This window comes from Dermatophagoides farinae, chromosome 7 (assembly GCF_024713945.1).
Source record: "Dermatophagoides farinae isolate YC_2012a chromosome 7, ASM2471394v1, whole genome shotgun sequence".
Classification (NCBI taxonomy): domain Eukaryota; kingdom Metazoa; phylum Arthropoda; class Arachnida; order Sarcoptiformes; family Pyroglyphidae; genus Dermatophagoides; species Dermatophagoides farinae.
This window is the reverse complement of record NC_134683.1, coordinates 3,136,034-3,163,772: the sequence shown is the minus strand read 5'-3', so window position 1 is coordinate 3,163,772 and position 27,739 is coordinate 3,136,034. Positions and strand designations below refer to the sequence as shown.

The following is a 27,739-nucleotide window of genomic DNA, read 5'->3' as shown; positions in this document are numbered from 1 at the left end:
TTTTTTTTTTTTTTTGGTTTGATTCTTGACAATTGTCACAGAACCCAGTTTTCTGTATTGTTGTTGATGGATAGAGAAGAAGAAAAAAAAACTACTAGTTTATAAAAAGGGAAAGGCCATGTATATTATCTCAAGGCTAAGGTTATAGTGAATGAAAAAATGAATGAGAACAAAAAACAATGAAAGAACAACAAAGCCATTGAGTTTGTGTGAGAATCAAACCATCCATGCAAAAATATCGCCATCACCATCGCCATCATCATCATTTATGAGATGCCATTTGAAGATTATTTGATTTCATCATCATCATCATCATCAGATAGAAATCGAGTTTTGTTTTTTCACTATGATGGTTAGAATAGTGAAAAAGTAGGAAAAAAAACCCAAAAACTGGTCCTATAATGGCGTCGTCCTACACACAAAACATAACCATCATCACCATCATCATCATCATTGAGCTGACAACCATTGCAAGAGAGAGAGAGAGGCTATAGCTGCTGTTTGGATGGATGGATGGATAGATGGATGGATGGCTGGATGGCTGGCAATCACAATTTGTCAATTCAATGAAAAAAAAAAATTTTCTTTTTTTTTGTCATTCCTTTTTGTGAAAATAGGAAACAAATGGCCAAAAAAAAAATGGATCCTTATTCTTCATATATCTATACTAATGCACTATGTATAGTACGAATACGTTTTTTTTTTTTCTATCTTTGCTGTTTGTGTCTGTTGCAGCATATAATTAACTACTATGACGATGATGACGATGATGATGATGATGAGATATAGACAGATTATTTCCATTATTTGCCAGACCATTTCTACCAACGAATGGAAAAATTTTTTTTCGTTGACTATCTCGTAGATATATGGATGTTATGGATGGATTTTTCAATTTTTTTTCCTTTTATGATGACGAATATGTTTTTTTTTTTGATCATCATCACTATATATGTTGTGAGAATCGAGAAGATACACAACAACCACCACCACCGGCAGCTATAAGGTAGTTGACTGGAATTTTTTTTTTGTTTAGTTCCCAAGACTATGGGGGCTACGTTTGCTGAAATGGACAAATTATTCAATTTGATGATGAAAAGACTGAGAGAGTAAAAAAAAAAAATTCTTTAAGTCAAATGACAACTTTGATAATGATGATGATGATGAGTGAACAAATGTTATGCAAATAAACAATTTTTCTTCAACGATAAACAAAACACATAGTGGTTGTTGTTGTTGTTATTATTTTTTATAGTCTAAAATTATGATTATTATGATGATGATGATGATGATTGTCACAGTGGAAAAACAACAACAACGACGACGACAACAACAACAATAAGCATGGATAATCCACGAAAAAAAAGATTGTCGATAAAAGATAACAAAATTACCATTTTACTTTTCGACAAAAAAAAGAAAAATAATAATGATGATGATGATGATGATGAAAATTATTTTGACGAAAAAAAAAACAAAAAGAAAAAAGAAAAACGACAAAATTGAAATTAATTAAAAAAATGTTTCCACATAATCATTGTTGCTGTTTGTTGTTGTTGTTGCTGTTTGTTGTTGTTGTTGTTGTTGTTGATGAAATTAAATAAAACAAAACAAGAAAATAACAATTGTTCGGATGAGAAAATCTGTTTGCATTGTGGAAAAAAAACTACATCGTCATCATCATCATCATCATCTTGATTGTTTTAATGATGGGGAGGAAAAAAATGGCCATTGTATTTTTTTTTTTTTTTTTTTTTGTTGATAAACAAGTTGACAAAACTTTTCAATTTTCTTTCCAATTTCAAATTTATCTTTTTTTTTATATTTGGACAATTTTACCTTTTTTTTCGAAAAAAAAATCCAAATGTTCATAAATAGCGTATATATGCACCCAAATGTGTGTGTGTAATCACCGAAATTGGTTGGTTTGTAATCAAAAATTTGAAATTCAATCATCAATCAAGTAATGCATTTGTTTGTGGTTTTTTTTTATTTCTGATTGCTCATAAATATTTATTATCATCGTAATCATTTTGTCCAGAAAAAAATACAAGAATAAATTGTCATTCGTAAAACTATAATCATCATCATCATCATCGACAACAACAACAACAAACAGTATACAATGAAACAAGAACACAACGAATAAAAAAGGACAAATGAATGAATTTTTTTTTTTTTTTTTTGAAAACAAGAAAAACCACAATGGAAATTCTGCTGCGCTTTGAATACAAATGTAATGATGATGATGATGGTGATGACAATCCCTGTTGTTTTGAAACGAATATAGGAAAAAAAACCCGATCCAGATGGTAAGAATATGTTAATTCTATTTCATTCATCACTATTATCATCATTAGGATTCTGTTGTCATCGCATACACACACACAGTCAATAAAGACAATGATAACAACAACAACAACGACAACAATAATAATGAATTAAAATTCAAAATCGTTTCACAATGGGACAACCTAAATAATAATAAAGATGAAAATAACAACAACAACAACAAAAAAAAGAAAAAACTAAATTGAAATGAAATAAAAATGCTGGACGGAAGAGGTGGAGAACAAGGAGGAGTGGCACTTCTGGTTTGATCGGCTTTATATGGATTTCATAATTTTAATCATTTGATGATTGTTGATGGCGTACATTATCAACTGAACAGCTACGTCTTTGTTGACTTGGAGATCTAATACCCGGTGTATTGGGCGTTGGTGGTAATCCATGTGGTAGACCATAACGATGTGATCCACTAATACTACCAGTTAATGATCCAGAACAACAATCTTGTGATTGTTTACTATTTTGATATTCACCACGCATAAACCTTTCAAGTTTATCAACACAAGCTTCTTGATAATCATGTATCCATCTAGTGGGAGAAAAAAACAAAAAAAAATGAAAACCAAACCAATTTCATGATGGATGATTTATATCACCACCACCACCAACCTTATGCCGTTAAAATGGCAAATTGGCTTAATATCATCGGGTAATTGATCCGGTTCTGGCCATTGAAATGATTCCATTATGGGTATTATATTGCATTTGGTCAGTAGTGCTTGTGCAATTTCCTATTGAGAAAAAAAATATACAGAAAAAAAAATAAGAATGAATAGTTAGTGGCTGGATAATCTGTCTAAATTTTTTGTGGTTATTTTTTTTACAAGGGAGATGTAGGGGGATTTTTTTCTTCTATACAATCAATTGATTGATTGATTGATTTTCGGGTGGAGAAAAATAAAGGTATAAAGTCGAATGTTTGGCATTAACATTTAAGTTTAATATAATACACACACACACACATACATACCCGATGAACCCAGTCCTTTTGTTCATCATCATTAATACAACGATCCAATGCATTTGGCGTGAGAACCAATAGAAAATGTTTCGCTTGTCGAATACTATTCAATAGATTATTATCAAATTTACCGGCTTCTAAACGTTCAACATCCAAAAAAACGGAAAATCCACGCAATTGTAAATGGACTTTTAATAAGCTAACAACATCGTACATCGCGCACACACACAAGAAATGATATTAATTCCATTTTATAAGTAGATTATTAGAGAGTGGTGATGTAGCAAACAAAAAAAAAGAAAAAGAAAAATGAACAAAGGGAAAAAAACCGTTAATCAGATTAAAAATTATATATATGATATCAAACAAGACAAAACTTTGGTGTCGCTTTTACCTCGCAAGTTGTGAACCATTTGATCGTCGATAACTAATGAAAACGTCTAACGTTTTATCTGGATCATTGTCATCTTTGCTTGAATCAACTATTGGTTGACATTTTTTTAAATCTAAAAAATTTAACATGTCAATTTCGGTAACAAAAAAAAATGGATGAATGAATGATTGAATGAATGAAACATACTTTCAACTGCTAACAATATTTTCATTCGATGTATTGTATTATCGATATTACATTCAGCAATAAGTATATCATCAGTCGCTACGGTCAATGTATTTTTATCAATACCACCATGTAATAATGAATATGTATATCTTGTATATTCTGGACCTAGATTACTTAATATTGCAGCCAAATTTGTTGGATCACAACTTGAATAATCGGTTATCTGTTTAAGATTGGCTAATTCACGCATAAAACGTTTACGTAATATTCCATTTTTAATACCAATATCATCATGTAACATATGTTCATTGAGCTGTAATAATATGTCACCATCAACGCGACTTTTTTCAAATTCTTGACAAAATAATCCAAAACCAATCTATATAGGTTTTATTTATAGAAATTATTTAATGTGGATTTCTGAAATGAAACACAATATGACAAACCTGTTTGACCCATTCTTTAACATCTTCAATTGTCCATAATGGTACCTGTTGTGATAATTTATGTGGAACTTCTTCACCAATCAAACGTAATGCTTGTGCTGCATATTTGGATGCAATTGCATTTGGACAACTGGCTACTTTTTTCAATGCATTTACTGCATTTATTTCCCTGAATATCTATGTGGAAAAAGAACAATTAAATCACATTTTTTTTTAAATTTTCATTGATCATTTTACCTCGGCTTGTTCCTGAGTTTTTTTGATCCAAGCTTCCATAGCAAAATGGAATGCTGCCAAACTTCTTGCCTCTTCACGTTTGCTCATCAATACCGGTACTAATCTGGCTAGCCAATTTTTTGATTGACCATGTATATGTGATATTGAACTTTTTGCAAATTCTTCCGGATTATGTGACATAACGAATGGTTCACAAAGATCAAGAGTACCGGATTTGATAACTTCAGCTTCAAGTTCTTGATTAGCAACAAGTACCGTAATAGCTAAACAGGCATAATATTTGATATTATCATTATTATGGAAAGCCAATGGAAATAACCACATGGCTGCTTTCAATTTGATCATCGATTCTTGGCTATCTGGTCCACCATATAGACTAAGATTAGCCAATGCTGATGCACAATGTCTTAATGTTTCAATATTTGTACTTCGACATTCATAAAGAATTGTTTCAAGTCCATTTAGTTTAATCACTTCTTTACATGTATTTTCTGAATGTTTAAATAAATGTTCCAGTATACCAACACCGACAACCACTTCGTCTGGTTGTTTTTTATTCACACATTCTTTGGCCGTACAAACCACTTTCTCTAGACCATGTTCAACAACATAATCTCGATTTTCTGAAACCAAACATTGTTCGAGTAATTGAGCACTTGAAAATTGTACCTTCCATTCATCATCAGATTCAATGTTACATAGTAATGCTTCTATTGCTCCGGTTTCTCGAATTGTTTTGGACATGTTAAATCCAAGATCATAACCACATTGTGGTACTGACCAGGCTTTTCTAATCATATCAGTCATCATAAGCAATATGTCAACATTATTTCGATTTTGAACCAATTCTTTACATAGATTCAACATTTTGTTTTCCAATTTATTCATTGATCCTTTCATATTGATCGATTCTGTTTTCGATATGATTGGACTTTTAAATGTTTTAGCAATAGAACTTAATTCATCAAATTCCATATCAACTTCACTAGAAAATGTTAACATTTTCGGCGACATTGATTGTATTAATTCAGTCAATTTTGAACTAGCTGATGATAGATTGAAAGGATGATGACCAAGTGCTTTACTACGACTACTGGATGATAATAAACCTGAACGTGAAGAACTTTTCTCTGAACCAAATCCAATCATATTGTCTGCGGTAGTAGTGGATGATGATGACATTGTCATTGATGCTGAACTTGATTTCGATGATGATTGTGTTTTCATAACCGTATCACCAATCTGTATTTGTTTATGATCTTCTTTTGCTGCAATCATTTTAGCTGCTGCAAATCCATTTCCTTCCATTTTAGCTTTCATTGCAGAAATGGAACTTTTTTCAGCAATTTTTGAATCATTCGACATAAGCATACGCATCTCTTGATTTGATGTGGCTGATTTTTGTGCTTTAAATGCATCCGATGATGATAATAGACGATGTTTTGATTTCGATATTGGTGATATAACATTTGATCTTTCAACTGGAATCGATTGTAATGCTGATGATGATGAAGATGGTGGTGGTGATGTTGATGGTGATGAAGAATCTTCACCATCACTATCAGCTGGTTGTACAATCACTGTACTGCCGGCATTATCATTGTTGTTGTTATTATTATCAAAATCAAATGCCTGATCAAGGCTAGATTTACGGCTATTCGATGAATGTTTAAGAAAATTGGATTTATTTGCCGATGAAGATAGCTAAATAGATAATAATTTAATTAATAGAATGCATCAACAACAACAACACAAAAAAATGTTTAATTACCTGTCGTGAATAGATTTCGGAAATTCTATCCGAATTTTTCATTCTTGGTTCAGGTGTTGATGATTTTGACGATTTTGGATTTGATTTATTATTATTATAAAATCGTGTTGGAGATTCCGAATCACTATTACATTCAATAATGCTGATTGGCGTTTCGTTTGATTGTTGATCATTTAAATCTACAACATGGAATAAGAAGAATTACAAAATTAAAAATTACACAAATCAATCAAAAAAAAAAATCAATTTTAATAACAAACAGAATTTTCTTTGTCCTCTACAACACACACACACTCATTTGGTGTCCAAAAAAAACCTCCCGATTCTTTCAACGTAATAAACGTTGGTTTTTTACTTTTACTTCACAAGTTCTACAAGTGTTTTTTTCGAGTTGTTGATGTTGAGACGGTTCTCGATCATCATCATCGAGGCATTTTCACATAAGTATGTTATTTTTTTTTCTTTAAAATTCAAGTAGCGGTAAAGACACATGAAACGCAACATGAATTTCCGAAAAAGAAGATGTCTACATTGCTCAAGAATTACTGTGCTTTGTGTGTGTGTGTATGTTTGTGTGATATAACATAACCTAACTAAATATAGCGATAATGTAAACAACCCGAATAAAGATAGAAGAAAGTTAGCTTGTAGAAGAAACGATTTTTTCAACAAAAGAATTCTTAAAAAGAATTTGTTTGTTCTCATTCAATCATTGTTGTTGTTGTTGTTGTTATTATTATCATCAATTTCCTGTGGTTTTGAATCATCTCCAGTAACAAGTATACAAAGTGAGAAATGAAAAAATCAATTGATCAACAACAACAACAATGAACAAGAAAAAAAATATTCGAATAATTTGAATTGAATTTTAAAACAAAGCAAAACAAACAAACAAACAAAAAAGAATTGAACCTGATTGTTGTTGTTGTTGTTGTTCATCAAATTCGGCATTCTTCGTGATGATTTTGCCAGTACTACCGCCACCGCCAACTCCACTAGTGAATACCGATTTAAATGCCTTTTTCATTGTTTTAGTAGTCGACGATGGCGATGAAGAATGATTGTTGCCTATTTTTTTTTTTACTGTTTTTTTTTCTGATTTACAAATATTGTATTGTATTGAATTGATGGTAAATTAAAATATCACATATATAATAAACATTCACAAATAAACATGTATCAATCAAATAAAACATGTAAGGACAATCGATTTGTGGATAATTGAATAATCAAAAAAGATCATAATCATCGTTAGTGATGGATGGATGATTTAAATGATCACACACACATACACACAATCACAATCATACAATGATTATGATTTTTTTTTTTCATTCATGATTCTCATTTGATGATGATGATGATGATGACAGTTGAATTCTTTTTGTCGATCTGTTTCTGTGTATGTGTGTGGGTGAATGCATGTTTGTTAATGAATCTAAATGTATAACTCATTCAATACCCATATTCATATCATTCTTTTCTTAGATTTAGATTATACGCATCTAAAGAATCAAGATTCTTCTTTGTGTCTCTATGTGTGTGTGTGTGTGTGACATATATGAATACAAAGATTAATTAAACACATTCGCATACACAAAGACACACACACACACACTGGTTGCATGTCTTTGCATCAATCCATATTGCTCATATAATAATGTAATGTAATGTGTGTGTGTTTTTCAATGTGCAAAAGAAATAAATTCAATGTCTCCATCTTCAATAACACCAAGCTGATGATGATGATGATGAGTTATATATCTGTCTAATCTTAATTTTTTTTGCGTTTTTTTTCATTTCACACACACTTACTTGATAATGATGATGATGATCGTGATGTATGGAAATGAGTTGTTGAAATTTTTTCTTGTAGCCTTTTTATCTTGGCCGTTGTTCTTATATATCTTCGTATCGTTGGTTGTCGTTCTTGTTGTTGTTCATCTGGTGTCATCATGATGTCATTTCATTTGATTTAATTTACAAGAAATACCGCCAGAAAGCCAAAAAAAAAAACAGAAACAGAGACAGAGACACAGATAAACGGTGATGATTTTGTATATTAATTTGTTCTTTTTTTAGAATTCACATGGCATACATGTAAATTTTTTTTTCAAGTAAAATTGAAAATGAATTTCAAAACATATATATAAAAAAAAATTATGACTTTTTTTTCTACTTTCTTGATAGACAAGACAATACCGACGATGATGATGATGATGATGATGATGATGATGATGATGATGATGATGAGTTGTGTGTAAGTTGATGATTGCATCGCTATCATCAAACAATAAACTTTGTGTGTTTGTTATAAATCCACAAATTTTTAATCTCAAAAAAAGTTTTGTCGCCTTTTTGTCCCTTTATTGCAATGTTGTTTTTTTTTTCACCCACTTTCACTTGTTAATCATATTCGATTAGTAATCAAAAGTTAAAAATAAAAAAATTATCAATGCTTTGTAGCATTTGTTGTTGTAAATATGATGATGATAATCTACATCATTTGATAATCACTATTGATTATCATCATCATCATCATCATCATCATCATCGATAATAATCATCACCGGATCTATTCTTTTATTTGATTTTGTCACGATTTGTTTCTACACAAGAAAAAAGTTTACAATTAAACATTGTGAAAAATCATCATCGGAAAAATAATGACCATATTTGGCGATAATATTGTGGTCAACAAAAACAAAACAAAAACATACAGGCAAACAATTCTGTTTTAAATTCAAATAGAAAATTTCGAAATTTATTATTTCAGATTTCCACTAATTTTGTTTTGTTTTGTTTATTCGATTCGAATATATATATAATGATGATGTGTGTGGTAAAGACATATGTCTGTGTTTGTGTGTTTGCGTGTTCATGTAAAAAAAGTGGTGATAATCAAAAAAAAAAAAAAAAAATTTAAACAAACAAATTGATAATGAATGAAATAAATTATAGAACAAAGGATTGTAGTTTTGTTTTGTTTTTCAAACATCATCATCATCTTCTTTCACTGTATATACTACGTGACATTTTTTTTTGTATTCAACAGAATCGAAATAAAAACAAAACAAAACAAAAAACATTGGGCTTGCATATTGGAATCTTTTTCTTTTATTGATTACTCCATAGAATTTTTTTTTTCTTCCCACGACAATAACCATCAGAATGACCGATGATAATAATAATGATGATGATGATGATAATAAAGATTATATACGATGACAATTTTCTCAATTACCACCACCACCAATTCCGCTATTCTCGGTGTTGGCATTATTGTTATTGGTGGCCGTAACGACAGTCATTTTTTTAATATTCAAATTAAATAGACTATTTTTTGATTTTTTTATATAACTACTATTTGTACTATTGCTATTGATATTACTGTTGTTGTTATTGATATTATTATTGATTGTTATTAGACCGTTATTCATATTCTGTTGTTGTTGTTGTTGTTGATCCAGTAATTTTGTTGATGATGATGATTGTTGTTGATGATGATGTTGATTTACATGTAAGCCATCTTCATCACCACCAATGATAGTAGCAGCAGCAGCAGCGGAGGCTAATTGATCTTGTAAGGCATGTTTTTTTACTTCGTCAATTATTTCACACCAACCGGGTGCATTATTTGTTATATCTTCGAGAATGTACGTTCGGTTTGGCTATTATATTTATACCAAGATTTTTATCATTATGATGATGATGATGATCATATATCATAATGGTTGAGGCGTGCCGGAACAAAACGAGAAAAAAAAAGAAAAAGATTGAGCAATTATCTGATAATCATTTGGGCAACAACAAAAAAAATTATGGATATATTTTATACTTACAACATGTATATAGAAATTACGAAAATTTTTCGCTTCAGTTCTCATCTCTTTACAGAATGGTACCTCACCTTTCAGTACCATATTGGCCGGATCAACATAATATATATGTGGCCCAGTTGTTAACAGGAACATACGACGTCTTGGAAAGAAACCTTTTTTCTTATCAATCAATCCTTGTTTTATAATAAGATTATTCTCAACAAACGGATGAAATTTGTTTGTTTCTTTTTGTTTACGTAAACGTTCTTCAAATTCTTTGGCCGTTATATCCAATATGTGTCTACGTTTGTTCACCATGGACGTTGTATTATTAGTTTTGTTATTATCACAATTGTTGGCATTGTTAGGTTTAAATGAATCAGATTCTTGATGCAATGAAAGACAAAGTAGCCGAGTGATTTGTTTCTCATTCAAACCAGGTGCCAAATTCATTGACTCAAATTCAATGCATAGTTCTTCTATTGATACATCATTACGTGCAACGGCTAATAATTGTTGTGGTGGTTGTTTATTTAAAAGATTCCAATCATTATTTAATGGATGAAAAAATCTATGATTTCGTATCGATATATAACCATCATTGCTTTTAATATCATCATCGGCACCAAGACGTTGTGTAGGATCTATTTTCAATATTGATTCAATCAATTCTTTTGCATCATCAGGAAAATTTTCCGGAAATTTATAATCTAAATTTTGTATCTTTTGAAATATACTATATTCATTACTACCAGAAAATGGTGGCGATGAAGTAATCATCTGATATAGCATACAAGCCCATGCCCATAAATCACACATGCCAGTTATGTTTTTATTGGTCAACATTTCTGGCGATACATATTGTGCAGTACCGACAAATGAATTTTTACGACTACGATGTTGTTGCGAGTATTTGGCATCAAATGGATCATTCTTTTCACCAGTTGGATCATTTAGGAAGAAAGCCGAACCAAAATCAGTGATTTGTATGTGCATTTTTTCATTCAATAATATATTTTCCGGTTTTAGGTCACTAAAATCAAACAATCAACATCATTAATAAAATGAAATGAATTAAAATTAATCATCAAAACTTACCGATGAACAATATCATATCGATGAAGATGTTCAAGAGCTAAAAGAATTTCGGCAGCATAGAATAATGTGGCCTTATGATCGAATATTTCACGTTGATTTATAAAGGATAATAGTTCACCATTAACACAATAATTTAGGACAAAAACTAATTGGATTAAAAACAAAAAAAATAGAATGAATTTTTTTTTTGCATTGAAACAAATGTACATACATAATCGGGTATCATCTTGAAATGTAGACAATAATTTTATGATAAATTTCGATTGTTTTTCGGTCAAATATTTCATAATTTGTTTCTCCCGAAGAATTGCTTTGTGCATCTTTTCACGATGAATATGTGATTTTTCACATACTTTCACAGCACATAGACATTTTGTATGAACATCACGGGCTAGATACACCTGGATATTTGAATTGACAAAAAAAATTATTATTATTATTGATAGTAAAAAACGTTTTGTATCCAAAAATTACTTACAACTGAGAATGATCCTTCACCGATGATTCTGTGAAAAACAAAATCTTCGGCACAACGTTTGGCAGTGTCCATTATCGTTGTTGTGGTCAATATGGTTTTTAATACCACAGCAACCACACACCAACGTCGAGTATTCGAATGTTGGAATGTATGGATGTGTGCGTCTTTTTTTTATTAATTGCTGGTCGTTTGTGATCAAACAAACAAAAAAAAAATTTGGGTGAACCAGAAATCAATTTTATTATAATACAATATATTAAAATAGAGATTTCAATAATTGGGAAAAAACGTATCAAAATGTGAAATGTATTTAGACAGATGACGGATGAGCAATAATAATATAATAATATATTGGACACGTACAGAGAGACCACAAGATACACATCAAATAAAATACAAAAAAAAAGACAACACAAAATCTCTCAATAATCATTGGAAAGCAAAAAAAAAAAAAACAAAAACAGCCAAAACAGATGACCAATCGAGGTTTGTTCAAAAATGACGTTATTATTTAAAAAAAATTTACGACTTGAAATTTGATTCGAACATTGTATTTTCATTTATTTACTGGCTTCCGTACATCATAATTTTTTCTTATTCATTCATTTTGTTTGTCTTATGATTTGATGTCGATGATCTGAGTGTTTTTTTTCTTGTCATCAAAATCAAATTCACATGTGAAAAAGGCTTAAAATGAATGTGTGTGTGTGTGTGTGTGTGTGTGTGTATGTATCCTATTTCATCATCATCTATAATAATGATCTATTTATAAATAAAATGACGATGATGATGATTATTGTCACAAACATTCATTCGATTTGTCGAATAAAATGATTGATTTTTTTTCCATGATTCTATTTTTATAATCAATATGGTATGGTTATTGTTATTGAAAAAAAAATCATTGTTTTTGTTTTTTCTTTTTAATTCATGTTTAAAATCCGGATGATCCGTTTTAATCCAATCACAAACGAAATGTTCAAGATCACAAAATTGAAAAGTTCAACGTTCAGAAAAAATGTGAAGTGAACCGAATCTTTCTTCATATTGCCTAAGTATTACAGTTGCATCTTTAATTGAAATTGAAATTGAAATAAACAAACAAACAATAGCTCGCCATTCAAAATTATGAACCGGTATGATTTTTTTTGTTTTTGCTTTTCATCCTTATTAGATTGGATTTGGATTTTTTTTCTGTGTAGAAAACAAAATTGTTTACGGTCGTCTTCTTTTTCTTCTTCGGTGATCAAATGCAAACAACAATCTGCTATTGCAATTGTATAAGCATAGAAATAAAATTGGCAACATCTCAACATTGGTTCTAAAAGAAAAATTGAAATCTTCTTTCGCTAGCACTTCGAAACATCATCGCCAACACAGACAGAATTTTTATATTCATGAAATGGTCCCTTTGAATTCTAATGATTTCGATGATGGGATGGGAAAGACATTATGGTTAAAAAAGGTATTTTTAGGCCTATGGAAAAACCATTGCCATTTATATCAAAAAATGCCAACGTGAATAAACAAGAGAGAGAGAAAAAAAGAAAAATATTCCGTAATCATCATGTCGCCATCGAAGATGTTGTTGGATGAATCTTTTGGCTACATGGCTTGTTGTTGTGATCACAAACGATCCTGTAGTTGCAAAAGATGCTGTCAACCAACCAAAGATAATAACCGATTACATTGAAAAAGAAATTTAACGCCCGGTGCCGCCACCAACGGTTGTTGTTGTTGTCGTTGTTGCAGCATCAAAAAAAAGAAGAAAATATTTGCCATTCTTGTTGGTCTTATCCGACAACAACGTTTGTCACCGTCGATTCTTTTTATTCTTATATATTTCGTACATCTCCATTAATTAACCAGAAAAAAAAACACACACACACTGCACTGTGCTTGTATTCAAGACAAATAATTTAATTTTAGTTTTTTCTTTTGCCTAAATTTTCTAAAAAAATTATTTTTTCTATCAACACACATACAGTGCGGGCAAATATTTCTCCCATTGGTTTATCTTATTTTCTTCTTGTTGTTGTTTTTGTTGTTTGTTGTTAATTTTCACATTTTTTTCGTGTAAGTAATATTCTTTATTTTTTTTTATTCATAAGGAGGTTTGATTTTCACCCAATTTAAGTCATTTTTAGTCGTTGATTCTCTCATTGCTATTCAAGATCACACATACACGCACATATAGAGAGAGTGAGAGAAAAAAACTTTGTCAATCAAATCATACATACAGCATGGCATGTATCATTTAATTTTTTTTTAATTAATCTTCTTGACCTTTAATCTAAAATTCGATTGATTTAATCATTTCATGCTCTAATTAATATGTTTATTTTTTCTGCTGTGTATAGGGTCCGAAAATGGAACAAGAAATTAATCTTGATGAGCTTACCGATATGAATCTTCTGCAAAATCTGGTATGTTTTTTTTCAGAAAAAATGTATTGAAGAATTTGAATTCTAATACAGGAACTATAATGTCACTTTCTCTTTTCACAGTTGGATCAGACTGAAGATATTGATGATCGGAAAGCGATTCGTGGACGCATGCAAGAAATACGTTCTATCGAAAGAGGTTAGCCAAAGTTTTTTTTCATTCATGCTTTTCATCATTCAATTTTGTTGTTTTTTATTAAAGCTAAACGAGATGCAAAATTGGAACGATTAAACAATAGCCGTCAAGAGATGATCGACGAACGACAACGAAAAGCAGCTGAACATAAAGCCCGTACATTGGCTATGTATGATCAGATGGCACGATCTGCACCGGCTGGTGGTAAAAAAACAATGGACATTGGTATCTATACAACCGGACAAGGTAAGCGATTTTATAAATTTTGGTTCTTCTGAAATGGATTCTAATCCAAAATGGGGTTTATACAAACATAGTTACACCACCATCCTCTCCAAGCATCAATGACAAAGGTTTAGTCGAAGATGTTCTACAGCAATGTAAACGAAGTGCCGAAGAACGAAAGAAAAAAATTCTGGAATCCTATTCAGTGGCTGCACGTTCAGGACCTGCTGGTGCAATGACCAAAGATGATCCAGCACAGGAATTTATTCGACAACGACAACAAGAAGCCGAAGAAGATAAGAAACGTTTATTGAAAGCATATGATTATGTATCAAGACAAGGTGCTGGTCCTAAACAAGTTGTACTCGAAGAATTAAAACGATACGATGGTAATCCATATTTTATTTTTTATTTGCATTTTAACATATTGTCATTTTTTAAATTCTTTTTACAGTCGATCCAGGAGAATTGGTGGAAGATCCACGTTTGAAAAAAGTCATCGGTACCACATCGTTTAGAGATGGCACGAGCAAATAAAAACAACAACAACAACAGAAAACCATTGACATCCATGCCAATAATCATTGCCGCATCACAATTGAAATAGTCACAAATAAAATTCAAATGAATCATGATTTATTTGTTTGATCATCATTCGTCAGTCAAATCAGAATTGAATTCTTCTGCCATTGAGCCAACTAATTAACCAACCCTTGAATCATTATTATTGTTTCTCTGCCATTTTGATTTTGTTTTTTTTTTCGTTTTCGTTTTCTTTCGCAATCTATTTAAACATGTTGTAATGATGAGTAAATTCTATCGTTTGCACTCATATACAAACACAATACAATTGAGCTTTCCTTTGCAACGAATTTATGTCAATCAATGAATATATATTCTTTACATAGCCTGATACGTGATAATTAAAGAAAAAAAAAATTCTATATTTTCAATGCAGTTTTAGTTATTTGCCTCGTTATTGGGAAATATCCGAATTCATAGCTGTCATATACAGGGGTTCATATATATATAGAGATTTGAATTTATAAGTGATGAAGAAAAATCATCATTTGCCATTAACCAAGTGACGATATTACTAAACATATATGAATATAGAAGAATATCTTATTTGATGATGCTTATTGCTCGATTTATGCCGAGATTTCATTTCAAAATGATAATGTTGATGTATGTCTATTTCTATGATGATGATACCCGAAATAGAATTTTATTCGGTCTACTACATTTCTTGTTTGTCTTCTCTTGTTTGATCAATTGTTGGCATCGGATATAATCATGGTGATGATGATTATCATCAACATTCGCGCATGTCTTTCATCCGTCATCATCAAGTGAATTGAATACCAAAAATGAATTTATTAGATTCAATTCTAACATTTTTTTTATATTTATTTTCCAAATGTTCTGTTTGTTTTATGTTTCGCATTATTATTATTATTATTATTATTTGATGAGCCAGTTGTTGTCTTAAATAATCATCACTAGTGTGTTTTTTTCCGATTTGAATTAGTTTTCAAATTTTCTATAGTTGATCATTTTTATTTCAAACCAACAATCAAAAACACACTGGTGTGAAAAAAACTTTATCCAATTTCCATTAGCGAATCGAATTTTTGTTATCAGAATCCGAAGTTAAAAAATGCCGTAAGTTTTTTTTATTCTATACAATCATTATTTGATTCTTAAACTGTATGAATTCCTAATGATGATGATGATGTTGACTATATTTTAATTCTTAAATTTCACCATTCATCCATGTAAATTTCATTTTATTCATCAATCACTTGCACACCCCACTGTTGTTGTCGGGACGCCTACAGTCCTACTCCTGCCCAGATCAAAGACATGTTGCTTCGATGGAGCAAAGCCAAAACCAGAGGATATGAGGTAATAATCATATTATATGTCTATTATCAACCATAATCTTTAAAAACTATTCGCCTCATCTGGTTTGATATAATGTGTCATGAGCATTTTATAATGGAAAAAATTTTTTTCGCCTTCAACATTAACTTTGTCATACACCGTTTTTTTTTCTAATTCATTATGTTTTTTAGCATGTCAACATTGAAAATTTTTCGAGCAGTTGGGCTAATGGTATGGCATTCTGTGCTTTGATTCATCATTTTTTTCCAGATTCATTTGAATATGACAAACTTGATCCGAATAATCGTCGAGAAAATCTGACAATTGCTTTCAACACTATTCAGTAAGTGATACTACTACTATTACTACTTACAGTAAGATTTGCCATTGATTTTATTTTTAATCATATTATTATTTTGTTTCAGAGATAAGATTGATGTTCCACCAATGATCGAAGTGGATGATATGTTGGCTGCTAAAGACAAGCCGGATCCTAAATGTGTTTTCACTTATATGCAAGCTGTTTATCGAAAATTACATGACAAAGATTGATAAATATCTTTGTGAATCACTTTTCTGTCTTTCTGTTTAATGATTCTTTTGTTCAAATCAATAAAAAAAACGTGTTTATGATTGGAATTATCTTTAATTAATCATAATATAATAATATATATCTAGTCAACAAAATTTGATATGGAAAGATTATCAATTTAGAATGAAAAATGCACAAATTTAACAAAAAAAACAAGTCAATTTTAGTAATTTGAATTCATTGCAATTCAAATTCGATTATATTAATTATTGATTAAAATTGAAATTATTGGTCTGCAGTTGATTGCTGATTATTTTGCTGCAATACTATCGAAGGTGTTGAAGATATCAATGGATATGAATTTAATGCATTTAATAATGCAGCTCGTAATTCGAATTTTCGGGCATTGATTTTCCGCAACACGGCTTCCGATTCTTCAATGTCTTTTTGCAACATGGCATTAGTTTTTTTATATTCTTCAATAAGTTGAAGTTTTTTGTTGCGACATTTTCTTGCGGCTACACGATTTCGTTCACGTTTCATTTCAAGTTTTCTTGCTAAATCATCGGACGATTCTGTTGAATAAAGAAAAAAATTGAAATATTTCAAATGAAACAATTAACACTAATACTTACGGTTAGAATTAGACTTCGGATTGACAGGCTTATTCATCTTGGGTGCCGCTGTTGGTTTGATTTGTTGTTGATTCATCGATTTTGGATTGACCAATGTAGATTGTACATCAGACATAGAAACAGAAGAAATTGGCGCTGGAATTACATTTTGATTGAAAAAAGACAAATCAATATTATTATTATTATAATTCCAATCGTTTGTAACATTCAATTGGTTTTGCGATGAAATGTCTGAGACCATATAATTGAATGGATAATAATTTGATTGCGGCAATGGTGTTTGAATTGCAGAATCCAAAACAGTTGATGTTGTTGAAAAATTTGAAGCCGTAGATTGTGGAGATGTCGATATCATTTCGGAAATCGGAGAATAATTCAAATTTGTATCGTGATAGTAGAAATCCGTGTTATTGATGACTACAGGTTGTGTGGAAATTGCTGCCAGATCAACTATAAATGGAAATTAAATATTTGAAATGAAGTCGAATTAAGAAAAATTATATAAAGCACTTAGATGTTTACGTTACCTTGTTTGTTGCCATTATTATCATTTGGACAATTTATGTTCGATAATTGTACCATATCAGGCTGATCTAAAAAATTATGATTAATATAATAATCTTGATTAAGATTCGATAACAAATGATATGAGGTTGTATCTGATGCTGTTGTTGTTACATCATCAACAGTGAGTAGAACATTTTTATTATTTTCATCATTTGAAATAGGATTCATATCCATCATCATATATTGTTGCTGTTGTTGTTGTTCGAACGATGATGAATAGACATTTTCGATTTTAAAAAAATCCGCCATTTTGAACGAACGAAAAAACAAATCAATTGTTTGAGCGATTATCAAAAGTGATTAATCAAATGAAATGATTTGTGTTCAAACGATGAGTTTTTATATTATATTTGTAAAACGACAATTGTATTGGAGTAGTAGTGGGCAAAGATGAAACAAACGCTTTATCCTTTCATTGATAACCAATGAGATGGATTTGTGTGATGAATATGTGATTAGCAACCCCTTCCTCATGTTCGAATTCATTGTCGATTATGGTTCAACAAAAAAAAATTCGATTTTACACCTCATCACCATCGAACGAACTATCGATTAGGTTATTGTTCATCCATATACGATTATCGATAGTCAAATCATTCACAATTAATTCATTCGAATATATTATATTATTAATAGAAATAAATGTTTAGCATTATATTTACAACAAAAAAAAAAATTGTCAATAAAAATCAATATAAAAAAAATTTCATTACTGAAAAATGATTCATTTATGAAGAAAAAATTGCACATATTTAAAAAAAAAGTTAGCCAGTCATTTGAATGGTCAATCATTAATTGGCCATGATGACTGGAATTTGATTTAGTTTATTTGGGCAGGCTCTTTAGTTGTGTTTGATGATGATAATTTTAGCTTGAAAGAATTACAAGAAAAAACATTCGATTTTTCAACGATGACAAAAGAAAAATTGTAATGGTAATGATGATAATAAATTAAAAAAAATGAGTTTGGAATTTTGTGAGAAAAAAAGATGAAAATTTGGTATCCAATGATAATGATGTGTATATATGGCGTTGATGACCTCTTACAAGATCCAAATTGTCCATTATCAATATCATATAATGAGTATCATGGTTTCTGGCAATCTATTTATTAGTAAATGAAAAAATTTTAGGTTTCTAGAAAAAAAAGAAATTTCAAACAAAAGCTTACAGCAAACTTCACATTGTTCTTCATCACTATTATCTCCACATCCATCTACACCGCTACATAGAATAGCCGTTGATCGACACATTCGATTTGAACATGTAAATGTTCCATTTGGACAGGTCATAGCTAATTAAGTGGTAAAAAATAGAATACTGGTTAGTGGATATATTACAAAGATCTGAATTTACTAATTACAGCTTTCACAGATTTCTTCATCTTCATCGCTACCATCAAGACAGTCAGGAACAGCATTACAGAATGCATATTGAGGTAAACATTGTCCAGATTTACATTGCCAAGCTTGACTATCACAAGAATTTCCTATAATTAAGGATTTTGATTTAACATGGTGATTAAACATAAAATTCAAATAAAAATGACAAACCTTTATGACAGAGAGCTTCATCTGATCCATCTGTACAGTCCCATTTGCCATTACAAATTGTTTGTCTTGCCACACAAACACCATCAGATTTACATTGAAATGCTTCTTTTGGACAATCTTTTCAAAGATAAAAAATTATTAGTAAGAAATTTGGAATAACTTGAAAATAAACTTACTATGTGGTTCACATTCAATTTCATCAGAACCATCATCGCAATTATTATTGTTATCACAAACAAAATACCAAGAAACACATTGTCCATTACGACATTGAAATGTATCGGCATGACATCCTGTATTCTGTGCACTACAATTATCGGAACGTTTAGTGCATTCACAAATACCATCGATACATCGAGAATATGGATCACGAAGTTGACATTCGAATGAATGATTACATGGTTTACCCAATGAAACAGCATTTGCATTACGGATTTGTGGTTCATCTTCAAATGAAATTTCTTCTTCATCATCATCATCGATAATGTTGGGTAATAGATCATCATTTGTTATAATCTGTCTTGGTGGTTCAGTCGTCGTCGTAGTCGTAGTAGTAGTTGTCGTTGTCGTTGGCAATGGTCGACATGTTTGTTGATCTTTAGATTCCTGGAATCCGGGTTTACATTGGCATTTATTCGAACCAAACAATGATTTGGCACAATAAGAATTTGGTGTCACTTGTTGACATTCAAATGAATCATTACATGAACTTTGTAGATCTGATTATATAAATTGTAATATTGTGTTGGTTTAAATAATCATCATTCGACGTTTTTTTCTTGAAAAAATTAAACTTACTTGGCAAACAATGATTATCTTTAGTTTGATGGAAACCTTCCAAACAGCGACATTTACCATATATTCGTGGAATAATGTATTTACATTTGGAATGTTTATTACCCATAAGACATTGTTGTTCATTCAGACAGAAATCGCCGGCCATAGCAGCTAGATATTTCAAACAAACAAAAAAATCCGAACAAATAAAATGAAAAGCTATGATCATAGATATTAAAAATAAACATACGTGGTAAACATTTATCACGACGAAGTGGAAGATAATTTGATTCACATTGACATAATCCATTATTACATTGTGCATTCGAAACACGAGCTGTACATTGTTCATCTACACTACATGCATATCCAAGTAATGATGCTAGATTATTTTATTCAGCACAAAAAAATGTCCATAAAATTTTGCTGTATAATTTAAAATATTTTAAACATACCAGGTAGACACATAGTTTGATTAAATAAAATATGATATGGTTGACATGAACAAACATTTGTTTGACAATCACATTGGCTATGTGGTACAAATAATAAACATTCCAAAGAATTACGACATGTGGTACCAAGTTTTAGATCGGCTGATAATGGACCTAATTGTATTGCAAAATTAAGAAATGAAAGAGAAAAAAAATTTCGAATAAATCAAACATACCAAGTTTACGCCAATAATCGAAAGCATCAACATAATTGTTGGCAATTTTCAGACAAATCTAAGAGAATAAATGGGGAAAAAAATTATTTTTATACAAGTAAATCGGCAATGATTGATTTAACCTGTCCATCTGATAATTTTTCAACAACAAAAAAAGCAAATTATAATTATGATTAATAATTTTTTTTATTCCTTCGATTACATATTAATGATGGAACACACACACACTTACATAGCTGCTTTTGTCTGTTTATTTCAATCAAATTTTCAACAGAATGAAAAAAAACGAAAATATTGGGATTAAATTTCCGCATTTTTTTCGTGCAAGTCAATACCAAAAAAAAAAAAAAAGAATAATTATACTGAGTAAACAACAAACAAACCAGTGTGTTAAGAAAGAAAATTTTTTTCCGCAAATATCAAAAGGATTGATAATCATAATCATCAAAAAATGGAGAGATGAAAACAAAATCCACCTGATGCTGCTGCTGCTGCTGTTTCTTATTTGAATATAAAAATACCAAAAGATTAATGTAAACATAAAATTTGTGATCGCGTGAACAATTTAAACATTGAAATTTGAGAAGAAAAAAAACTATATTGAAAATAGCCAAAAGGATTAATCTTCTAGTGTGTGATGAAAATGCTTTGGTTTGCAAAATTAAACTATGGTAATAATTTGTTTGTGTGTTCGTATGTATTTATATAAATTGATTGACATTGAATGTCAAACATGTATGATACAGTTATATATAACGTGATATATAACCCAGGGAAAAAAAATCCGCGTGAAGAAAAAAAACGACAACCACTTATTAATGATTTATGATCACAAATATCATCATGAGTTTGTTTTTTGATCGAAATTTTTCGTTACCATATCACCACACACACACACAAACACACATGATGAACCTTGAACTTGAAGATTTTTTTTTCGCATTATAATTTTTAAAATTTTCATTACACTCGAGGCACTACTGATTATGTTCATGATGATCATTTTGTTGTTTGATGGTTTTTGTTTTTGTCAAAATAAAAAAAAACAACATTCTAAAGGATCATCAAGTAATCAACTAATCAAAAAATTTAAAACATCAAGATCTCGTTTGAATAATATCCGATCCGATTTGATCAATTTGCAATGAATTAAAGAGTTTTTTTTCTTGAAAAAAAAACTAAAATTCAAAATAATTGATCAGGAAATGGATATCGGAAATGAAATCACAAATGTTTGCATTGGAATCTCGGTCGAAGCAATTAGTGCTGTATATACCTGGGTGAATGTGTAAATAGGCGAAAAAAATCATTATCATCAACATTGGTTGAACTTTCGAATTAAATTCAGTAAAAAGATAAATAATTTCGCATCACAAAGTGATAATCGATAATTATATCGAATATCGGTTATTGTGAATTTTTTAAATTTTAAAACTTTCAATCAATTTGGTCTTAAAATGTTTTTTTAAATGTTATATTCCTTTAGTTTCATTCAATGACCAGAGGCCAATTTTTATAACAACAATATATTGTATTAGATGAACTACATTTTATGTAGATTGTGACCATATATACTCATCATCATCATAATCACCATAAACACCAATAATAATTTTAGTAGAACGAAAACGAAAAATTTGGTTTGTCTTCATATTCTAATTTTCTTAGATTTAGGTCTACTATGACATGCACATGCACACACACATACACACGCAATCGGCATTTATTTGAAGCGGTCATAGTCAAAAAAAAGCATTGAACAAAAATCAAGAAAACTGTGTGTATACTTACAATCAATAGCTGTATAATGATGGTCATCAAAATGGTCGATTGATAATTTGATGATACAAACAACAAATGCGACGATATGGATGATGATGATGATGATGATGACGATGTTTTTGGTTTTCGTTGAAGCCGCCTTCTTTCCATTTGATGATGAATCGTTATGGATGACATTCTTATTTATGTAAAGGTTGATGTTGCTGCTGATCTACTAGAAAATTATTATTGAAAAAAAACAAAAAAATCAATCATCAATCAATTTATGATTATTGTACAAAATGTTTAAAAATTAATAATCATTATCATTCATGAAAAAAAAATCTAAAATGAAAAACTGTAAAGCACTAGCTTGTTCCAGTTGTTATCCCATTTTGTTGGTGATTGATTTAAGATTTTTTTTTCGTTTTCAATTTGAAATTCATGGTTGATCGAATAGTACTAAAAAAAATCGAATCTAGATCTTCGGACAGACGACCTAAATCACTATGATTTCAATGATGATGATGATGATAACAATTGAATCGATCAAATTGTCATCATTCGAAGTTTGTTGTTATCATCACCTTTGGATTCGGATAGATAATAATGGGGGCATTATTCAGAACAAACAAACAAACAAAAAAAAACGGTTTTATTCTTTTACTATTATTTGAAATGAATGCAAATTCAATGTGGAAAAACATTCATTCAATTCCATCGAAAAACAAACAATGTGAATGGATTCGATTGATCAATCAGAATAATGATGATCACGCAACGAAAAAAATGTTTGTATGTTTGTTTTTTCTTTTGTCATGAATAATGTTCACATAAAAAAAGACCGATTTATTGAGATTGATTGATTTGAGAATCAAAATACCGGCAATAAGATCATTATGATTACCAGCTATAACTAACTCCATCATTATTATCATTGAAACACAAAAGTGTATTGTATATTCTTATGACACTTATGAGTTCAAAAAATTTTTTTTTGGTTCCTGTTTTTTTTCAACCGGCATTTTAAAATGTTTGAATTTTTTTTTAAATAAAAACGGCCCTCTAACTCACTTGTGTTTGCGCACATGTAAATTGGTTTAGTTTATATGACATTTTCATGGTAAAAGCCAAACCGACGATGAGATCAGATTACACTTAGGTGTTAGAATTCAGATAATTGATTATAATGTGACAATCAATTAGCTAAGAGAGAGAAAGAGGGACAGGGGTATTTACCATTATCGAATTGATTGTTTGTGTGGATGAATATTGTGAGAAACATCTGTTGGTACATTTGTATTTTTTTTTTTTGCTATCGATTCTATTCTATAAGAGGGTGATAATTGGATCGATGAATACTAATCACTCTTATTTAATGTCACGACGATTAATCGGCTTGTCATTAATATTGATTCTTAACAATATCGACATTTGATAATATACAACAATAAAAATAGAAATTCAATGAAAATTAATAATAAAAAAATATGGATAAAAAAACATGTCTATTTTCAAACGATACACCTGTTGTTTTGATATATTGGCTATTGAAAAATACAATGAATGTAGTGATTAATGGTGGTAATGAAAGTTTTGAGAAGAAAAAAAATCATACAGATATCAGTATGATTTTTTCACAGGTATTGATCAACCTATTGTTTGCATCATTCAATAATGATAAAACCATCAATTGCTATTATGAATGATCGATCGATCGATCAATTGAATTGAATCGATCATTTTTTCCATACAATTGAAAATAGATAGTGGCTATTTCAAACATTTTTTTTTTTCATTTTTCATCATCACATTAATTCATTATTATTCGATATTAAAAACGAAATGAAAGCAAAAGAAAAAAAATCACACTCACCAATGTTTTGAAAATTAATATGTTGAAAATCGATAAATCATGTGAAAAAAAATGAAGGCTACAAAAATTTATCGATAGATGAATTTGAAATTTGAAATTGTCAAACAAGGAAATAAGAGAATATCGATGATTACAAATAATAAATAAATTTACAGTTAATCGTGAAAAAACAGGTGATATGTGGGAAAATTCATAAATTTCAAATGTATCAAGATGATTATCAATCAATGGTGATTAAAATTGATTTCATCAATATTGAATAACTGGTTCACACAATTGTTGATCACTTCTTTATATAAAGACGATGGATTTGTTTTTTGTTTCTTAATTCATTCATTCATTCATTTGCCTAATGAACTAGACACACACACACACAGACAAAAGATTCATTTGGAGTTATTGGCTGTTTTTGATTTTCAGATTGCTTACGGGGTTTTCTTTTCAACAACGAACGAATGAATGAATGAATGAATCGACCAAAAAATGTTGGTCGTATGAAATGTGGATGGCACAGAAACGAATGAAATGGACAAACAACTTTTTTTTTGGCTGGTATGTTGTATGATGAAGGCGACGATAACTATGAAAAAAAAAGAAAATCGTTTTTTTTCTCTTGTAAAGACCCTCCTATTTGATGATATGGAAACACAAAACACAGGCTGCTATTCTCGTTGTTTGTTCATCTAAAATGGATCGAAGTAAGAAAAAAAAATCGAACGGTGTTTTCATCAATCAATCGTCATAGGTTAGACTGTGTGTGTGTTAGTGTGAATCTGGTTTGAATATTACAGAATTTTAAAGATTGGTGATAGATTCATCATAACGATGAAAAATGAGTTGATCAATGTTTTACAAATACTTGGTTGGATACAATGTATCGATTTGTTGATTGATGATATATAATGGCCATGAAATTTAATATTGAAACAATATCAATTTGTCGAATCATGATACTACAATCATTTTCCATAATGATGATGATGATATTATTATCGACAATGTCAGATAAAAACAAACGAGATCGCGAGACCACCTAGTTGGTTGAAGAAATGATGAGACAATTTTTTTTACCGGATTTGATTCGCTATTAGTAAATGAAAAAAAATATTAAAATGACCATCATGATATCATCATCATTCTCACTCACCACAATTTGTTAGTCATGATAATGATTATAATGGAACTGTTGTCTGAAACACGATGATGGAACAACATGATAGTTTAAGAAAAATGTGTTCTAAGGGGTGGTATTTGAATTTGAATCCGTATACAAAATGTCTGGAAATTGTAAATCAGTCAGTCTGTCTGTGTATGTGTCATACATTTGCGTGTATGATTGATGGAAACAGAAATATTCAACCATAGGATGTTTCCGTTAATAATAATGATGATATTAATGATATTGGATAAACCTTGACCTGTTTGTATTTGAAACGATGATGATGGTGATGATGATGTTAAAAACAAAACATAGACAGACATAATGTAAGTGAAGAAGAAGAAGAAGAAGAAAATCCTCATATAACTCATTCTCATCATCATTTTGTTTTTTTTTCTCATACGTACTACGTACTACGAGCGTTATCAGTGACGATGATCAAAATCATTGAATTAAATTTTATAAACAAATAAATAAAAAAAAATCAAATAGTGAATGAAGAAAAAATAAAAGAGAAATTTTAGAATGAAAAATTTCACCTGTATAATAAACATTGTTAAAGATGATGATCAACAACAACAACGACAACAACAATTCATCATTATGATTTCCATTTGAATTAAATTTTCTCTGATTCTTTAATATATGAAAGCTGAATAGATTCTGTTGACCACATATCTATGTTTATCCGAAATTTAAATCTGAAAATAAAAAACAATTTTAATCAATGTCATATGACACACACATCATTCATACACACCTTTTTGTTTCTGTTTGGTGTAAAAAAAACATATCAAACATGTTGATAATGTATCCGATAATGTAAACAAAAACAAAACGATGATCAACACACACACCATGGCCATTTAGGATCTGAAGACATTGTTCGCTAAAGGTGATAATGATAATTAATCACTCTTGATGATCACAACCCATGAAGTTTTTTACTTACCTTCTTCTTCTTCTTCTTGCTGTTGTTATTCATTTTAATTCACAGACAGATTTTTTTTGTTGTTTTGTTTTTATTCGATTCACTTGCTTTGATTATGATTAATTGAAAAATTGAATTGTCCAAAAACATTTAAAGATGAACAAAAAAAAATTTCTGGGAAAACTAAAAAAAACAAACAAACAAGAAAACAAAAACAGAAAAAATTCGGTCAAATGTCTGAAGAAATTCTTCTTTTTTGCAGTTTTTTTGTCATTATTCTCATATGGGACAATTTTAAAGCTCTAATTGAAAAATAAATACCCACTTTTTCCATCACATCATTCATCATCATCATCATCACCTATTATCACCAGTATAGACTTGGTAGAAACGAGAATAATGATCATCGTCGTCGTTTACGTCGTGTGTGACCATCGACCATGATAATGATGATGATGATAATTTGAATATCATCAAGGATATATACGGAAAACGGATAAATCTGCCATTATTTTTTTTGAAGCATTTTTTTACATTCATTCTTTGATGATTCTTGTGAAAATGTCACATTTTTCTGGTGTAAATGATGATGATGATGATGATAATGGCCCCTCAAGATAATCGATAATAATCTTGCTATTATTGTCGTAGTATGCAAACGCGGAACCACTTGTTGCCACGGTCAGTTTGTTTGTTTGTTTTCAGGTGTAAATGGTTTTCGACAAAAAAAAATCAATACACACATACACACACACACCCATTATTCACCATGTTCATCATACACAATCGTTTTTGGTCTTGAATTGTAAATCTTAATCATTTCATAAATAAAGAGAAAAACCAGATAGAAATTCGTTTGAATG

At 30.1% G+C, this 27,739-nt stretch overlaps 6 protein-coding genes across 14 annotated transcripts; 2 read left to right on the top strand and 4 right to left on the bottom strand.

The window, feature by feature from the left end:
• Positions 1 to 1,971: 1,971 nt before the first annotated feature.
• Sarm (sterile alpha and armadillo motif) lies at positions 1,972 to 8,596 on the bottom strand. 5 transcript variants are annotated; one of them, XR_012832352.1, is made up of 9 exons: positions 8,142 to 8,560; positions 6,327 to 6,505; positions 4,556 to 6,259; positions 4,319 to 4,495; positions 3,891 to 4,251; positions 3,705 to 3,816; positions 3,316 to 3,509; positions 2,959 to 3,080; positions 1,972 to 2,878 (listed from the first exon to the last, which is right to left on the bottom strand). XR_012832352.1 is itself a non-coding variant. In XM_047060182.2 (9 exons), the coding sequence occupies exons 1-9, from the start codon at positions 8,281 to 8,283 to the stop codon at positions 2,626 to 2,628; spliced, it is 3,240 nt and encodes a 1,079-aa protein (XP_046916138.1). In that variant the 5' UTR covers positions 8,284 to 8,596; the 3' UTR covers positions 1,972 to 2,625. The 5 variants fall into 5 exon arrangements, 4 of the variants coding, with proteins under 4 accessions (XP_046916138.1, XP_046916139.2, XP_075589176.1 ...); XM_047060182.2 differs by having other exon boundaries at positions 3,320 to 3,509; positions 8,142 to 8,596; XM_047060183.2 differs by lacking the exon at positions 8,142 to 8,560 and adding an exon at positions 7,239 to 8,046 and having other exon boundaries at positions 3,320 to 3,509.
• A 465-nt stretch (positions 8,597 to 9,061) lies between these two features.
• On the bottom strand, positions 9,062 to 12,159 carry Pdk1 (Phosphoinositide-dependent kinase 1). Its single transcript, XM_047060209.2, has 5 exons — positions 11,724 to 12,159; positions 11,457 to 11,646; positions 11,246 to 11,390; positions 10,169 to 11,180; positions 9,062 to 9,997 (listed from the first exon to the last, which is right to left on the bottom strand). Exons 1-5 carry the CDS (start codon positions 11,793 to 11,795, stop codon positions 9,563 to 9,565), a joined length of 1,854 nt encoding a protein of 617 aa, XP_046916165.2. The 5' UTR covers positions 11,796 to 12,159; the 3' UTR covers positions 9,062 to 9,562.
• Positions 12,160 to 13,357: 1,198 nt separating this feature from the next.
• LOC124496713 (uncharacterized) lies at positions 13,358 to 15,481 on the top strand. 2 transcript variants are annotated; one of them, XM_075733063.1, is made up of 6 exons: positions 13,358 to 13,799; positions 14,084 to 14,149; positions 14,231 to 14,306; positions 14,370 to 14,549; positions 14,621 to 14,917; positions 14,983 to 15,481. In XM_075733063.1, the coding sequence occupies exons 2-6, from the start codon at positions 14,093 to 14,095 to the stop codon at positions 15,063 to 15,065; spliced, it is 693 nt and encodes a 230-aa protein (XP_075589178.1). In that variant the 5' UTR covers positions 13,358 to 13,799; positions 14,084 to 14,092; the 3' UTR covers positions 15,066 to 15,481. The 2 variants fall into 2 exon arrangements, with proteins under 2 accessions (XP_075589178.1, XP_046916228.1); XM_047060272.2 differs by lacking the exon at positions 13,358 to 13,799 and adding an exon at positions 13,809 to 13,969.
• Positions 15,482 to 15,718: 237 nt separating this feature from the next.
• On the top strand, positions 15,719 to 17,245 carry LOC124496735 (smoothelin-like protein 1). The gene is made up of 4 exons (XM_047060297.2): positions 15,719 to 16,193; positions 16,370 to 16,436; positions 16,607 to 16,758; positions 16,841 to 17,245. Exons 1-4 carry the CDS (start codon positions 16,189 to 16,191, stop codon positions 16,965 to 16,967), a joined length of 351 nt encoding a protein of 116 aa, XP_046916253.1. The 5' UTR covers positions 15,719 to 16,188; the 3' UTR covers positions 16,968 to 17,245.
• Positions 17,042 to 18,600, bottom strand: LOC124496728 (uncharacterized). Its single transcript, XM_047060289.2, has 3 exons — positions 18,110 to 18,600; positions 17,583 to 18,032; positions 17,042 to 17,522 (listed from the first exon to the last, which is right to left on the bottom strand). The coding sequence occupies exons 1-3, from the start codon at positions 18,396 to 18,398 to the stop codon at positions 17,233 to 17,235; spliced, it is 1,029 nt and encodes a 342-aa protein (XP_046916245.2). The 5' UTR covers positions 18,399 to 18,600; the 3' UTR covers positions 17,042 to 17,232.
• Positions 18,601 to 18,745: 145 nt separating this feature from the next.
• LOC124496669 (uncharacterized) lies at positions 18,746 to 27,734 on the bottom strand. Of its 4 annotated transcripts, none has more exons than XM_075733058.1 (16): positions 27,202 to 27,734; positions 26,898 to 27,059; positions 26,706 to 26,834; positions 26,485 to 26,646; positions 25,934 to 26,358; positions 24,787 to 25,870; positions 22,941 to 23,145; positions 21,150 to 21,207; positions 20,935 to 21,087; positions 20,730 to 20,861; positions 20,501 to 20,650; positions 19,879 to 20,421; positions 19,703 to 19,819; positions 19,513 to 19,638; positions 19,321 to 19,443; positions 18,746 to 19,253 (listed from the first exon to the last, which is right to left on the bottom strand). In XM_075733058.1, the coding sequence occupies exons 7-16, from the start codon at positions 23,106 to 23,108 to the stop codon at positions 19,237 to 19,239; spliced, it is 1,587 nt and encodes a 528-aa protein (XP_075589173.1). In that variant the 5' UTR covers positions 23,109 to 23,145; positions 24,787 to 25,870; positions 25,934 to 26,358; positions 26,485 to 26,646; positions 26,706 to 26,834; positions 26,898 to 27,059; positions 27,202 to 27,734; the 3' UTR covers positions 18,746 to 19,236. The 4 variants fall into 4 exon arrangements, with proteins under 4 accessions (XP_075589173.1, XP_075589172.1, XP_075589174.1 ...); XM_075733057.1 differs by having other exon boundaries at positions 22,941 to 23,142; XM_075733059.1 differs by lacking the exons at positions 25,934 to 26,358; positions 26,485 to 26,646; positions 26,706 to 26,834; positions 26,898 to 27,059; positions 27,202 to 27,734 and having other exon boundaries at positions 25,646 to 25,729.
• Positions 27,735 to 27,739: the final 5 nt, after the last annotated feature.

Bases quoted from the DNA above. Each gene is read 5' to 3' on its own strand.
- Sarm (XM_047060182.2), bottom strand. From the start codon at position 8,283: ATGATGACACCAGATGAACAACAACAAGAACGACAACCAACGATACGA. The intron at 4,496-4,555 runs GTAAAATGATCA...TTTTCCACATAG, and splicing joins AAACTCAGGAACAAGCCGAG to ATATTCAGGGAAATAAATGC. The intron at 3,510-3,704 runs GTAAAAGCGACA...CGATGTTGTTAG, and splicing joins AATGGTTCACAACTTGCGAG to CTTATTAAAAGTCCATTTAC.
- Pdk1 (XM_047060209.2), bottom strand. From the start codon at position 11,795: ATGGACACTGCCAAACGTTGTGCCGAAGATTTTGTTTTTCACAGAATC. The intron at 11,647-11,723 runs GTAAGTAATTTT...TCAAATATCCAG, and splicing joins GTGAAGGATCATTCTCAGTT to GTGTATCTAGCCCGTGATGT. The intron at 9,998-10,168 runs GTAAGTATAAAA...TAAATATAATAG, and splicing joins GTAATTTCTATATACATGTT to CCAAACCGAACGTACATTCT.
- LOC124496713 (XM_047060272.2), top strand. The intron at 14,307-14,369 runs GTTAGCCAAAGT...TTTTTATTAAAG, and splicing joins AATACGTTCTATCGAAAGAG to CTAAACGAGATGCAAAATTG. The intron at 14,918-14,982 runs GTAATCCATATT...TTCTTTTTACAG, and splicing joins AGAATTAAAACGATACGATG to TCGATCCAGGAGAATTGGTG.
- LOC124496735 (XM_047060297.2), top strand. The intron at 16,437-16,606 runs GTAATAATCATA...TATGTTTTTTAG, and splicing joins CCAAAACCAGAGGATATGAG to CATGTCAACATTGAAAATTT. The intron at 16,759-16,840 runs GTAAGTGATACT...ATTTTGTTTCAG, and splicing joins ATTGCTTTCAACACTATTCA to AGATAAGATTGATGTTCCAC.
- LOC124496728 (XM_047060289.2), bottom strand. From the start codon at position 18,398: ATGGCGGATTTTTTTAAAATCGAAAATGTCTATTCATCATCGTTCGAA. The intron at 18,033-18,109 runs GTAACGTAAACA...TTCCATTTATAG, and splicing joins TAATAATGGCAACAAACAAG to TTGATCTGGCAGCAATTTCC. The intron at 17,523-17,582 runs GTAAGTATTAGT...TTTATTCAACAG, and splicing joins TCCGAAGTCTAATTCTAACC to AATCGTCCGATGATTTAGCA.
- LOC124496669 (XM_075733058.1), bottom strand. From the start codon at position 23,108: ATGTCATCCATAACGATTCATCATCAAATGGAAAGAAGGCGGCTTCAA. The intron at 21,208-22,940 runs GTAAGTATACAC...TTATTCTCTTAG, and splicing joins TCATTATACAGCTATTGATT to ATTTGTCTGAAAATTGCCAA. The intron at 19,444-19,512 runs GTAATTAGTAAA...CCACTTAATTAG, and splicing joins TGAAGAAATCTGTGAAAGCT to CTATGACCTGTCCAAATGGA.